At 35.9% G+C, this 12,501-nt stretch overlaps 2 protein-coding genes across 2 annotated transcripts; one reads left to right on the top strand and one right to left on the bottom strand.

Moving 5' to 3' along the window:
• Window positions 1-672: 672 nt before the first annotated feature.
• Window positions 673-4,928, bottom strand: btr09 (bloodthirsty-related gene family, member 9). Its single transcript, XM_052560085.1, has 8 exons — window positions 4,788-4,928; window positions 4,105-4,160; window positions 3,446-3,999; window positions 3,135-3,230; window positions 2,778-3,011; window positions 2,561-2,699; window positions 2,115-2,141; window positions 673-1,558 (listed from the first exon to the last, which is right to left on the bottom strand). The coding sequence occupies exons 1-8, from the start codon at window positions 4,841-4,843 to the stop codon at window positions 1,011-1,013; spliced, it is 1,710 nt and encodes a 569-aa protein (XP_052416045.1). The 5' UTR covers window positions 4,844-4,928; the 3' UTR covers window positions 673-1,010.
• Window positions 4,929-6,104: 1,176 nt separating this feature from the next.
• Window positions 6,105-12,291, top strand: faah2b (fatty acid amide hydrolase 2b). The gene is made up of 11 exons (XM_052561603.1): window positions 6,105-6,293; window positions 7,739-7,821; window positions 7,911-8,047; window positions 8,531-8,740; window positions 8,913-9,032; window positions 9,133-9,268; window positions 9,339-9,456; window positions 9,591-9,710; window positions 9,853-9,961; window positions 11,536-11,724; window positions 11,939-12,291. The coding sequence occupies exons 1-11, from the start codon at window positions 6,111-6,113 to the stop codon at window positions 12,154-12,156; spliced, it is 1,623 nt and encodes a 540-aa protein (XP_052417563.1). The 5' UTR covers window positions 6,105-6,110; the 3' UTR covers window positions 12,157-12,291.
• The last annotated feature ends 210 nt before the right edge of the window (window positions 12,292-12,501 follow it).

The following is a 12,501-nucleotide window of genomic DNA, read 5'->3' as shown; positions in this document are numbered from 1 at the left end:
TAAATAAAAGTCTAATATAATTCATGAAATATATATTAAAATCTTTCATTTAAAAACATCAGCCTTCAGCTATGTCATGACTTATTGACTCTCATAAAGTTGTGAGCTGAATTTGATGGTGCAGGAATATAATATCTCACAGTAAATAAAGCACGCATCTGGCCTCTTGAATAAATGAGTCAATGCTTGAACACACACAGCTCATTAAATCCATAGACTGTATTAAATCGCGTCTGTTGCCATTAATTTGTAGTGTGTATCGTGTGTTTTATATGCCGTGAAGAAGCCGATCATATTACTCTATGCTGCCATCTAGTGTCACAAGACTAGAGCGCAAAATTACCTAAAATTAAAATGTGAGTCTTGATATACTAACTAGAGGGATCCACACATTCTTAAACTTGCATTTTTAACTAAAATATGAAAGCATGTGTTATATGTGATGCTATACATATGTGAAAAGCAACTGACAATTATGTTCAAATAATTATGAATATTATTAGAATATTGTTAGAATGATTGAGTTCATAGAGAGTTTGCTGCATCTCATACAATACAGTCCTTGAGCCTTGTCCACACATTTTATTTTGAATATTTATCAATGTCAAATTTAGGTAAGCCAAATGTGTTACCTATTTTGAATGCAAACTTGTTTAAATAAAATAAAAGGCATTTCACGGATGAAGTATTTTATTATTATTATTGTGCCATGTGATAATAGAAGGAATGTGCATCACAGGAATGACTGTTTACAGGTAAGTATCACATCATTTCACTTTGACAGAGAGAGAGAGAAGAGCAAAGAAAGAAAATGCTTGAGCAAATATTTGAAACATGCATAAAATAATTGCAAAAAATGCTGAACATTTACATTTACTGGATTATTAAGAGCTGTACAATCTGTTATTAAGAATGTACACACTTTCATTATTTAAATAAAAGTAAATATATATTTCAGATTCATGATTATAAAAATCATTTTCATCTGATACTTCATATTTAGTTATATGTCATTCATTGTAATTAACAGGTGAGATGATTAGTGGTGCTGAATTTTTACCTGCACCATTAGTCCAAGGGCTTAAAAATGGATAGAGTTTCTCTGTGAAAGCCTGACCAGTGAAAGAGTAGATATGAGTTCTGGACTCCACATCATAAAAGGAGACCAAGCCTTCCTCATAATCCACAAACACACCCACCTTCCGAAGCGTCTCATTCAGAAAGAGAGAGACAGGGGAAGACTCACAAGCTTTATACTCTTTTGCATTACTTTGCCACAAAGCCCAATTACCACTTTCAGGACACAGGTTGAGCGCCCCCTTCCTGTTAATGGATTCTCTTGCCACACCTAAAGTCCACTGAGTCTTTCCCTTAACCTGCACCTCAAAATAAAACCTCCCAGATGAAAAGCCCTTGTTTCCCAGGACAATCATTGATTTATCAAATCTCTTGTCATAGTCTGGGTAGTATTGATTTAGGTTTCCATGTTGCACTTTTTTTCCATCTTCAGACAGGATCAGTTCAGGGTGAGCTGTGTGAGGATCCAGAGTCACATCCACTGAGTGAGAGAATTTAAATCAAATATTTTAAGGTATATTTCGAATAACTGAATGCTAATAAATTGAAAAAATGCTGCCCTTATCAGATCATTTAAAGGAATAGTTCAAATGCTCTGAAAATGTACTAAATGGTGTTTTATTAACAAAGTTGGGTTCAGGAAAAATTCTGAGCTCAGAGCCCTCTCCTTGGACAGCACGCCAAATACGCATAACCTCTACTCTGTTTATAATGTGTAAGCGTTCATCAGAACAGTTTTGGAGAACTTTAGCATTACATCACTTGTTAATGGGTGCCGTCAAAATGAGGCTCCAAATGGCTGATAAAAACATCAAATTTTTTTAAACAAAGTGATGGATTTGAGTCACATGGATTATTTCTGGATTATTGTTACGTTTTGCTTAATCTGTATGAACTGTAAAAACTCATCTAAATTTTAAATGGCCTGTGGATGGGTAAATTTTCATGAACATAAAGTTCATTTTTGATTAACTATTCCTTTAAGGTACTATATACTATATACACTATATGTGAGTGAATAAGATCAAACACTGTACCTGCATACTGCTGTATTCTCTTCAACACTGTGACATACATGACAACAAAAGATAATGAGAACTTTATTAACATTCAGACACATTTATGAATTGAATTTGCTTTTAAACTGTTTAGCTTGCATTTGGGAATTAGCATCTTGACAAAAAGAAGAAATTTATGCATTTAGCAGACGCTTTTATCCAAAGCAGTACAGTACTTTCAGGCTATCAATTTTTACCTATCACGTGTTCCCTTAAAATAATACAAAATAAACAAAATAATGCTCTGAAGCTTGATGCATGTGATTAGATGAGTGTATGTGCTCATTTAATAATAAATTAATGCAACAACCTTACAATTGCAACAAAAACTGCTTTTATAAATTCCTAAAAAAGTGAAGTTTGATCATTCTGTAACTGCTGATTAACTAAGCCATTAATTGTGAAATAAGAATCTGTAAATCTACCTGTTTGACTGAGTTTGTCATCTAGAGTCTTCTGCAGCTGAGTCAGCGCTCTTCTCAGAGTCTCCACACTCACACAAGTATTAATACTGATCCCAGTCCAGATCTTGGTGTCTAAAGGCCTGCACAGGGATGGATAAATCTAAAGGAGGAGAGAGAGAGGAATCTCTCAGCGTGTTAAGTGTTGTCCTGTGATGTGAGCAGTAAGAGAGACACTGACCTGTAGGAGGTGCAGGTGATCTTCAGTGTGTGAGAGCTGCTCCAGCTCAGTGTTTCTTCTCTCCAGTTCAGTGATTTCCTGCTCCAGCTCTTTAATCAGCTCTTCAGCCTGATTCTGTGCAGCTGTCTGCTTCTGCTCCATCACCTCCAGCAGCTCAGACTGACATCTCTCAATGGAGCGGATCAGACTAGTGAACAGCTCAACGCTGTCTGCTTTCTCTTTTTCAGTGTTATTCTGATAAGTCAGATTCATGAAAATAACTTGACTTTTTTAAAATGCAAATATCTGACTATACATATATAATAAACTTAAATATGTATTTATTTATTTATAATAAACTTAAATATTTATACTTGCTTTTCTGAGCTTTACTGAGTGTTGGATTTGTTCAATCTTCTTCATTCTGTCCTGGATCATTTGCTGCACATCTTTCTGAGTCTTTATCAGCTGACTCTATGGCCAGGGAATAACAATTAAAACCAAGCTTCACAAAATGTAACAAAGCTAAACATAAAACATACATAAATACAAAATAATAAAGTAAAATAAATTAAAAGCTATCCTAACAAAACAAGTATTACATATACAAACATAAACTAAGGGACTGCAAATCTTTTTTTTTTGAGAAACTGAGTGATTTTGTAAAAAATCATGTTTGTATTTCCTACCTTTTTCTCTTCAGTCTCTTGCTCTAAAGGAACACTGTTATGAGCCTTGTGTTTGGTCACAGTGCAGATCACACACACACATGTCTGATCATCTCTACAGAACAGCTCCAGAGGTCTGTCATGTTTCTGACACAAATGATCCTGGAGATTTCTTACAGGATTTATCAGTCTGTGTTGTTTTAAACCTGGAACCCTCAAATGACGCTCCAGGTGAGCCTTACAGAAAGAGCTCTGACACGCAGGGCACGACTTCAGGGCTCTCTGTTTTGTCTCTGTACAGATATCACACAACACTGCAGGTGTTTTCAGATGATTCTTCTTTTTGTAGTGATCTACAATCTCTCTGAGTGTTGTATTGACCTTGAGCTTAGGTTTTTGGTTGAATGATTCTTTACAAATTGGGCAGCTGTAGTCGTGCCTGTTGTCCCAGCATTTTTTCAGACACATCTTGCAGAAGTTGTGTCCACATGGAGTGGAGACTGGATCAGTGAACACATCCAGACAGATGTAACACTGGAGCTCCTCAGTCAGAGAACCAGCGGATGACGCCAGGGCTGAAAAAAAGAGATATAAGTGAGATATAAAAAGTACATTTATCACATTAAATAAAAAAACCTTCAGATCGATAATCCATTATTTTATGAGGGTTACTGACTTACAAGATAAATTCCTCCTTTTCTCTTGTGGTTTGGGAGATTCTGCCATTGCTTTTGCCCTTTTGAATATTTAAATAAATAATAAAAAAAGACACATCAGGTTTTATTTAAGTGTCATCACATCACAGTGAAATCATCACAATTCACAACAGTAAAATAACAGCACATACTTCTTAAGACTTAAAGATATCCAAATATGTTGTATGTATTTTTATTTCCAAAATAATTAAAATAAATAAATATGTTCATATAATTAGAATTCATATTAAATGTTTTCATCTCATGTTAGCAGTAGTAATAGGTGGGAAACTTTTAATTTTTAAGGTTGGAACATTCTTGGATAGACTGTGGCAGGAATTAAAATGATATAAAATAAATGGTTGTAAACATGATCTTGCGTTTTCTCTGGTCAGTCTGCACCTATACTTCATGCTTCTCAAGTCTTTAAGATGTGAGATAAAATGACAACATACTTTCTATCTTTTTAGAAGCAAGCAAAATTACATGCATTTAATTCTGATATTAATTCTGATATTATTTTAGTGCTGTAACAAAAGACAACTAGATGAGCATTTGACTCGTAATTCCTGGATTGCTCTGTTTTTTGTTTCCCCAGGCATATACCATACACTGAATAAAAACGGAATACTTTTGAACTTTTTCTATCCTATATTTCTATCACATACCTTGGAGTATCAGCTGTCCTCAAATACATCTTGCGTGCAATTGGATAGCTAAACATTTTGTTGTTTAAAGGTAAAAATGGTTTCTGGATTATTGGTTTTCAGTTTGCAGATGGATGGTTTCATTTCACTGAAAGTTTCCACCCAGCTCATCCGTCTCATAGCTCCTCCCACATTTTCCTTATATGGAACAGATTAAATATTCCTCTTCTATGGATGTGTTTGATACACATCTGTTTTATTTTTAGGCCACAAAGTAGGTTAACACAACATTTGTTGTTGGGACCATTTGTTAAGAAAATCTAATCAACTAGAAATGTTTGTTTATTAGGTGGTTGGAAATACCAGAATAAAGAGTTCTTCTTCAGTCAAATAATACTCTAGATCTTCAGTCAGTTGACTGCTGGGGGAAGCCATGACTGAAACAATATTTTTGCATATGAGAGGGGAAAACTAGAATGTAATCAGTCATGATTTTAACAAAACTTAAAGAATACATATTTAAAGTATGATTTTCCCCATGTGAATAATTTGTTATTTGTCTTTTTTTATATTTTATATAATGTTTATAAGCAACAACAACAACAACAACTAAAAATAATTTACTATGGAAGAATATAATATATAATATAATATTAAAATGTATTTGCGCTAACATTAAATAACAATTAACAGTAGTATTTTTATTAACTGATGTTAACAAATCTGAATTTAACATATGTATGCTCATTGTTAGTTAATTCATTAACTGACTATAATGGAACCTTAACGTAAAGCATTGCCCTATTAATAAACAATCAGTGCTATGCTGTTTTATACCTTTTTAAACCAACCAACCATCACATAAATACAAGGATTAGAAAGGAAACCCTTTTGTTTAAATGTCAGTTTATAGAACAATTCTGCTTACAGAGGTATTGCACAATGGGACAATAAAAAGGATTATTAAGTTTGGATGATGATAAAATCATTTATATTAAGATGTGCATAGACAGAAGGTCTGACATATTTTACAAACACCTGTGCTAAACCAGACACACATCACTATGTTGTAGATCGGACTAGAAAGGGATCCTCCTTAGATCAAAGTATTAATTTGGATTTTCTATGAACGCTCTCGTCCCATTGTCCCTTATTGACCCTAGTGTTGTTTCTACACCTGTGTACAAAACATAAGTGTGGCGACTGCATATGTACTGTATTGTACTGAATAGCACAACCTTCTTATGTGAGAGATAAATGAGGTCAAAGTTCAATTGCTTTGGGAGTGGCATTGTGTGCACTGCGCTTTACATTTCTTACCATGTGATTTTTGCTTTCGCCACAATGGCTTTGACAATCGGAGAGGGTGTGCAGCGCTTCCTGCTGGTCCTCGTGCCCAGGCTCTTGCTGGCTCTCTTTGGGCTGGTCTCACCTGGCACAAAGCAACCAAAACATCTCCCTCCAATCAAAAACCCACTGCTTACTCTCTCTGCAGTGCAACTGGCTGAGAAGATACGCAGAAGAGAGGTTTGAGCTTCTACTTGCATTAGTTCTGTCACACCTGAGCATTAGGGATTGTGTTTAAAATGAGTATATGGGTGTTATGTCGTTGTGATTGAGAGTGATTGAGTTAGTTTTGGGTGCTGGCCTTGGTCTATAGTGGATTAATGAATGAAAGATAACCAATAACTGTATCATATCATATAAAGAGTAGCCTACCCTGTGTGTTTATGTTCTTTCTGCACATTTAAATAAAAGCTGTTTCAAAAATGACAGGGCAGCCCCCAAATGAAATGTAACTTGTTGCAGTAACAGTGTCTCTATTCCAAAGGTTGAAATTAAATATCTTGAATGGACTTAAGTAATCTTAGTTTATCTTTTCAGCTTTATTTTGGACAACTGTCACAAAGGGCTATGAAGTGCAAATGATCTGGCACTATAAATGCAGATCATGGCTAAATGCCTATAACCTTACGTCCAAAGCTCCTGCATGTGGAGAAAAAAAGAAAGAAAAGAAAATGATATGTATATTCTGCTTACTAAATAACAAATAAAATGTAATATTTAAATGTATTATTAAAATAAATCTTCAAAATTGAAATTAGCAAGTTTGTTTATATTCCACAGAAAAAAAGCATATAGATTTGGAGCAACATGATATACAGTTAAAAGGTTCAAAAAGGTTAATTTTTTTCAGCGATGCCATAGAAAAACTATTTAGGGTTCCTCAAAGAACCCTTCAGAAAACAGTTCTTAAAATAATTTTATTTAATAATAATCTATATAATTTGTTTCCATTATGAAGAATCTTTTATGGAATGGAAATGTTAAAGGATTTTCATGGAACCAAAGATGCCAACAAGGAACATTTTTCAAATGAGATATGAAACCTATGGCGAACATACTAAAAATGATTACCGTATTTTTCGGACTATAAGTCGCACATGAGTATAAGTCACATAAGTCAAAAAATAAGTGATGAGGAATAAAACATATATAAGTCACACTGGACTATATTTAAGTCGCATTTATTTAGAACCATGAACCAAGAGAAAACATTACCGTCTATAGCCGCGAGGGGGCGCTCAATGCTGCTCAGTATAGGCTACAGGAGCACTGAGCAGCATAGAGCGCCCTCTGGCGGCTGTAGACGGTAATGTTTTCTCTTGGTTAATTTCTCTTAGTTCATGTAAAATTAATAGTCACACCTGATTAATAAATTAATATGTCGCAGGACCAGCCAAACTATGAAAAAAAGTGTGACTTTTAGTACGGAAAATACGGTAGTATCAAAAGCCAGCAATAGCACTTTAGACTATAAGCGTGGCAAGTGTTATAAGTCCTAAAACAATATCACTACACTTACAGATTCACCACTGCAGACTGGACTAGACTAAAAGAACCATTAATTCTGTGTTTTGCCATGCTCTTTTGTAATACTGAATATTAATCTATTTGACTTGTAAGTTTAGGTTACTAGTGTAGAGGTTGTGCAGGCCTATATTGACAGGATACAGGAGGTGAACCCACTGCTCAATGCTTTGGTCAAAGACAGGTGAGCACTTGCTTTAGTGAGGTATAACAATGTCAATGCATGACTGTACAGGACATTTCACTAGAAGTGCACCTTGTCCTCTCTTTCAGGTTCTTATTTGCCATTCATGAGGCCGCTCGTGCGGATAAACTAATAGAGGAGGAGAATGGAGGAGAGGAAGTTCTGAGGAGCCGATTTCCTCTGCTGGGAGTTCCTCTGTCTGTCAAGGAGTCATTCTCTCTTCAGGGTACATTTCCCATAATGCTCTCTGCCTTGCATGTATCAGTATCACCCAAAGAGGTTAATTTTGAGGAGATTCATCCCTGCTTATCAAATGACCGTTCACTAAAAATAAGGACATAAAACATTTATTTGAAAGGTTATAATGTAACTTCTAGAAAATAATCTTAGCTTTATATTTGGTTGAATAACAAAACAATGTCAACTCAAATATTTAATATCCACATAATTATGTATTTCTTTATTTTAATAAATATCTATATGAATAGTTTTGTATAATGTGTAATCAGTCTGCCATTGTCGCAAGAATCCTTACATATTGCTTGAAATATGTTTTAATTGCAACATTCAATTTGATTAGTAAAGGCTGCTTGTTGATCCAGGATGGATACATTTTTCCCACACTCCTCTACTGTTCACTCACAGAGACAAGCTTCTGAAAAGTATACTACAAATGATATTGATTCATGTTATCTGACTGCTGCCACAGGTATGCCCAATTCTGGCGGGTTGAAATCCCGCCGTAAAGTACTCGCCAGTGTGGATGCTCCTCCTGTGGCTCTGTTGAAGAGAGCTGGGGCAATTCCTCTGGGAGTCACCAACACCAGTGAGCTTTGCATGTGGATGGAGTCCAGCAACCATCTCTATGGGATCACCAGTAACCCTTATGACCTCGAGAGGATGTGTGGAGGAAGCTCAGGTCTTGCTAACAAAAACAAATTAGAAAAATAGCTTTTTATAAACCTTAGTTAAATTAACTGTACAAAAATTATGTCAATGCTTGAATGATTTTGAACTGATGTTCAAGCTTACATGACATGTTGAAAGGATGACAAAATTATTGTAATGAACACCAATTCTTTCTCTGGTAGGTGGAGAGGGAAGCATCATTGGTGGTGGTGCATCTGTGATAGGCATTGGTTCTGACATTGGAGGAAGTATCCGCATGCCATGTTTTTTCAATGGGATATTCGGCCATAAACCTTCAAAAGGTATGTGTGTTGCTGTAGGAACAATCAGAAAAAAACACAATAATCTTTCTGAAAAAAATCTGTATATATCATAAATAGAGTGGGTTTTAATACCTTTCAGATGTGGTGTCAAATGACGGTCAGTTTCCTTCATGCACGGGTCTCCAAAATGATTACTCAGGTTCTGGTCCAATGTGTCGCTACGCTGAAGACCTACTCCCTCTTCTGAAGATTATGGCTGGACCCACTGCAGACAAGTACATCTGACAAAGATATAAACCGGATAACACAAATAGTCAGTTCTGACACCAAGTATATATTTTCTAGGCTCTCCCTCTCAGAAGAGGTGGATCTGAAAAAGTTACGTTTCTTCACTGTAGTAGATGATGGTGGATCTCCACTGACATCTCCAGTAGACAACCAGCTCATTCAAGCTCAAAAAAGGGTGAGAAAAACATATAATACATGCATAATATAAATATGCACGGATGCTTCTGTAATCAGTTGTATTGCTGTATACATGCAAAGTACTTTATTTGAAAAGTACATTTTTAATTTATATTTTGTTTCTGATCACAGGTGTCTGCACGCTTAGAGGCAGATCTGGGAGTTACAGTTAAGGAAGTTAGTTTTCCTCAACTTAAATACTCTTTTCAGATCTGGGACACATTCTTGGCTCTACCTGACAAAGATGGCAAGGTGTAGTAAGCCACCTGAAGTTGCCTTGACATTCAATTTAATAAAGGTTGTAACAAAATGTTGTAGCAACAAGTGCTTAAAACAACAATAATGGTACACTCAGAGAAGAGCACGTTTGAGTGTGTGTTTGTGTTTTTTCCAGCCTCCAGAGCCTTTTGTTGAGCTAATGGCAGATGGAGGCTCTGTGTGGCCTTTTTGGGAGCTGATAAAGAGGATTTTTGGAAGATCTGAACACACTGTGGCTGCTATTGGTAAACTCAAACCACTATTATTTTAGTGTCTCGAGATATTACTATATTTTTTTTATCAGTATTTTGAATTAGCTTTTATTTCCAGTGATTAATAAAATTTTAAAGTTTTAGTAATTTCATTGTGCATTTTTTATTTTTATTTTTGCACAGTTTTTTTTAATTTTATTTTAGGTTTTAGTTATTTTAGTACATTAAAGGTGCATGTCAATAAATTACAATGTCATGGAAAAGTTAATTTCAGTAATTCAACTCAAATTGTGAAACTCGTGTATTAAATTCAATGCACAAGACTGAAGTAGTTTGAGGCTTTGAATGTTTTAATTGTGATTATTTTGGCTCACGTTTAATAAAACCCCACCAATTCACAATCTCAACAAATTCTAATACTTCACAAGACCTATAAAAATTTTTTTTTGTGAATTGTTGATCTTCTGGAAAGTATGTTCATATACTGTACGTGTACTCAATACTTGGTAGGGCTCCTTTTGATTCAATTACTGCCACAGTTCAACGTGGCTTGGAGGTGATCAGTTTGTTGCACTGCTGAGGTGGTATGGAAGCCCAGGTTTCTTTGACAGTGGCCTTCAGCTCATCTGCACTTTTGGCCTCTTGTTTCTTTTCTTCCTCTTGACAATACCCCATAGATTCTCGATGGGGTTCAGGTCTGGTGAGATGGTGGCCAGTCAAGCACACCAACACCATGGTCATTTAACTAACTTTTGGTGCTTTTGGCTCTCATCTGAAAAGAGGACTTTGGACCACTGGGTAACAGTCCAGTTCTTCTTCTCCTTAGCCCAGGTAAGACGCCTCTGACGTTGTCTGTGGTTCAGTAAATTCCTTGACACGTCTGTGTGTGGAGGCTCTTGATGCCTTGACTCCAGCCTCAGTCCATTCCTTGTGAAGTTTACTCTAATTTTTAAATCGATTTTGCTTGTCAATCCTCCGAAAGCTGCGGTTCTCTTGGTTGGTTGTGCATCTTTTTCTTCTACACTTTTTCCTTCCACTCAACTTTCTGTTAACATGCTTAGATACAGCACTCTGTGAACAGCCAGCTTCATTGGCAATGAATGTTTGTGAAGGGTGTCAATGATTGTCTTCTGGACAACTGTCATGGTCTTCCCCATGATTGTGTAGCCTAGTGAACCAAACTCAGAGACCATTTTGAAGGCTCAAGAAACCTTGGCATGTCAGCGAATTCTAATTTGCTGAAATAGTGAATTGGTGGGTTTTTGTCCAAAGAATTACCACTTTATTGAGATGCACCTGTATATGTAACTAAATAAAAATATGAAATGCTAACAACAATTTAGCGGTTTTTATATTTTACTCTTTTTCAGTTAATATTCTATTTAAAGTAACTAACATGTTTTTTTTTTTCATGGTTTTAGTTCTAACTTAATAATTCTGACTTTAAAACGTACGTATATACTGTATAATTTGGGGGAAACACTCATTTTTTAACTGTGGTTGCTCAGAGTTATTGTTCTGTTCTTGTCCTTAAAATGTCTTTCGAACCATCAACCTGGATTGGACTTAATGCTGAACATGTTTTTCACTCTTGTGACTGATTTCAGGTTTGGCTTTGATGGAGAGATTTCACAGCTCTAAGCCATCTCAGTTTATCCTAAAACAAAAGGAAGAACTGCAGAAAGAGATGGGGGATCTGCTGGGGACAGATGGAGTGCTGCTGTACCCCTCTCATCCTCTACTTGCACCCAAACACCACCATGCACTTTTTACTCCATACAACTTCGCTTACACAGGTAACAACTGCTTAAGCAGAAGAGAATAGAAGTTACTAAAAATACCAGGAGACATTATAAGAGTGGTCAAACAAGAATAGACTTGTAATAGATATTTAATTTTAAAACCAGTAGAGTTGCAGCAAGGCTAATTAATAACAAATGTGTCTAACCGTAGTAGATGGAGCAAAGAAAACAACAATATATTTGAAAACCATTTCATATATTTCTACAGGGATCCTGAACATTTTAGGCCTGCCAGTGACCCAGTGTCCACTGGGATTGAGTAAGGAGCGATTGCCTTTGGGCATTCAGGTGGTGGCTGGGAAGCTTCAAGACCATCTGTCTTTGGCTGTGGCTCTCTACCTGGAGAAGGCTTTTGGAGGCTGGGTCGATCCTGGAATGGCTTTAGCACTAAAGACACTGGAGGAAATCCTGGAACTATTGGCATGAAATAACATGTAAATAGACAATCTCAACCAACACTGCTTCATCCAGTTGATTTAAAGAGACAGGAAACCAAAAAAAAATCATGCACTCATATCGTTTCAGACCTTTAAGACTTTCTTCTATGAAATACCAAAAATATTTTGTAGAATGCTGGTAATCAAACAGTTGTGGTGCCCACTGAAACATTTCTCAAAATATATTTTATAGTTTACTGAAGAAAGTAAGTCAGAGATTTGGATCAACAGGAGTGTGTGTAAATGATGGGAGAAATAGTTTTTGGGTGAACTATCCCTTTAAAACAAATAAGTGGTTAAAAAGCTATGGCCTTTTTTTAGGTCAAATTTAGAC

Source organism: Carassius gibelio, chromosome B7 (genome assembly GCF_023724105.1).
Source record: "Carassius gibelio isolate Cgi1373 ecotype wild population from Czech Republic chromosome B7, carGib1.2-hapl.c, whole genome shotgun sequence".
Taxonomy (NCBI): domain Eukaryota; kingdom Metazoa; phylum Chordata; class Actinopteri; order Cypriniformes; family Cyprinidae; genus Carassius; species Carassius gibelio.
This window is presented reverse-complemented; position numbering and strand designations above follow the sequence as displayed.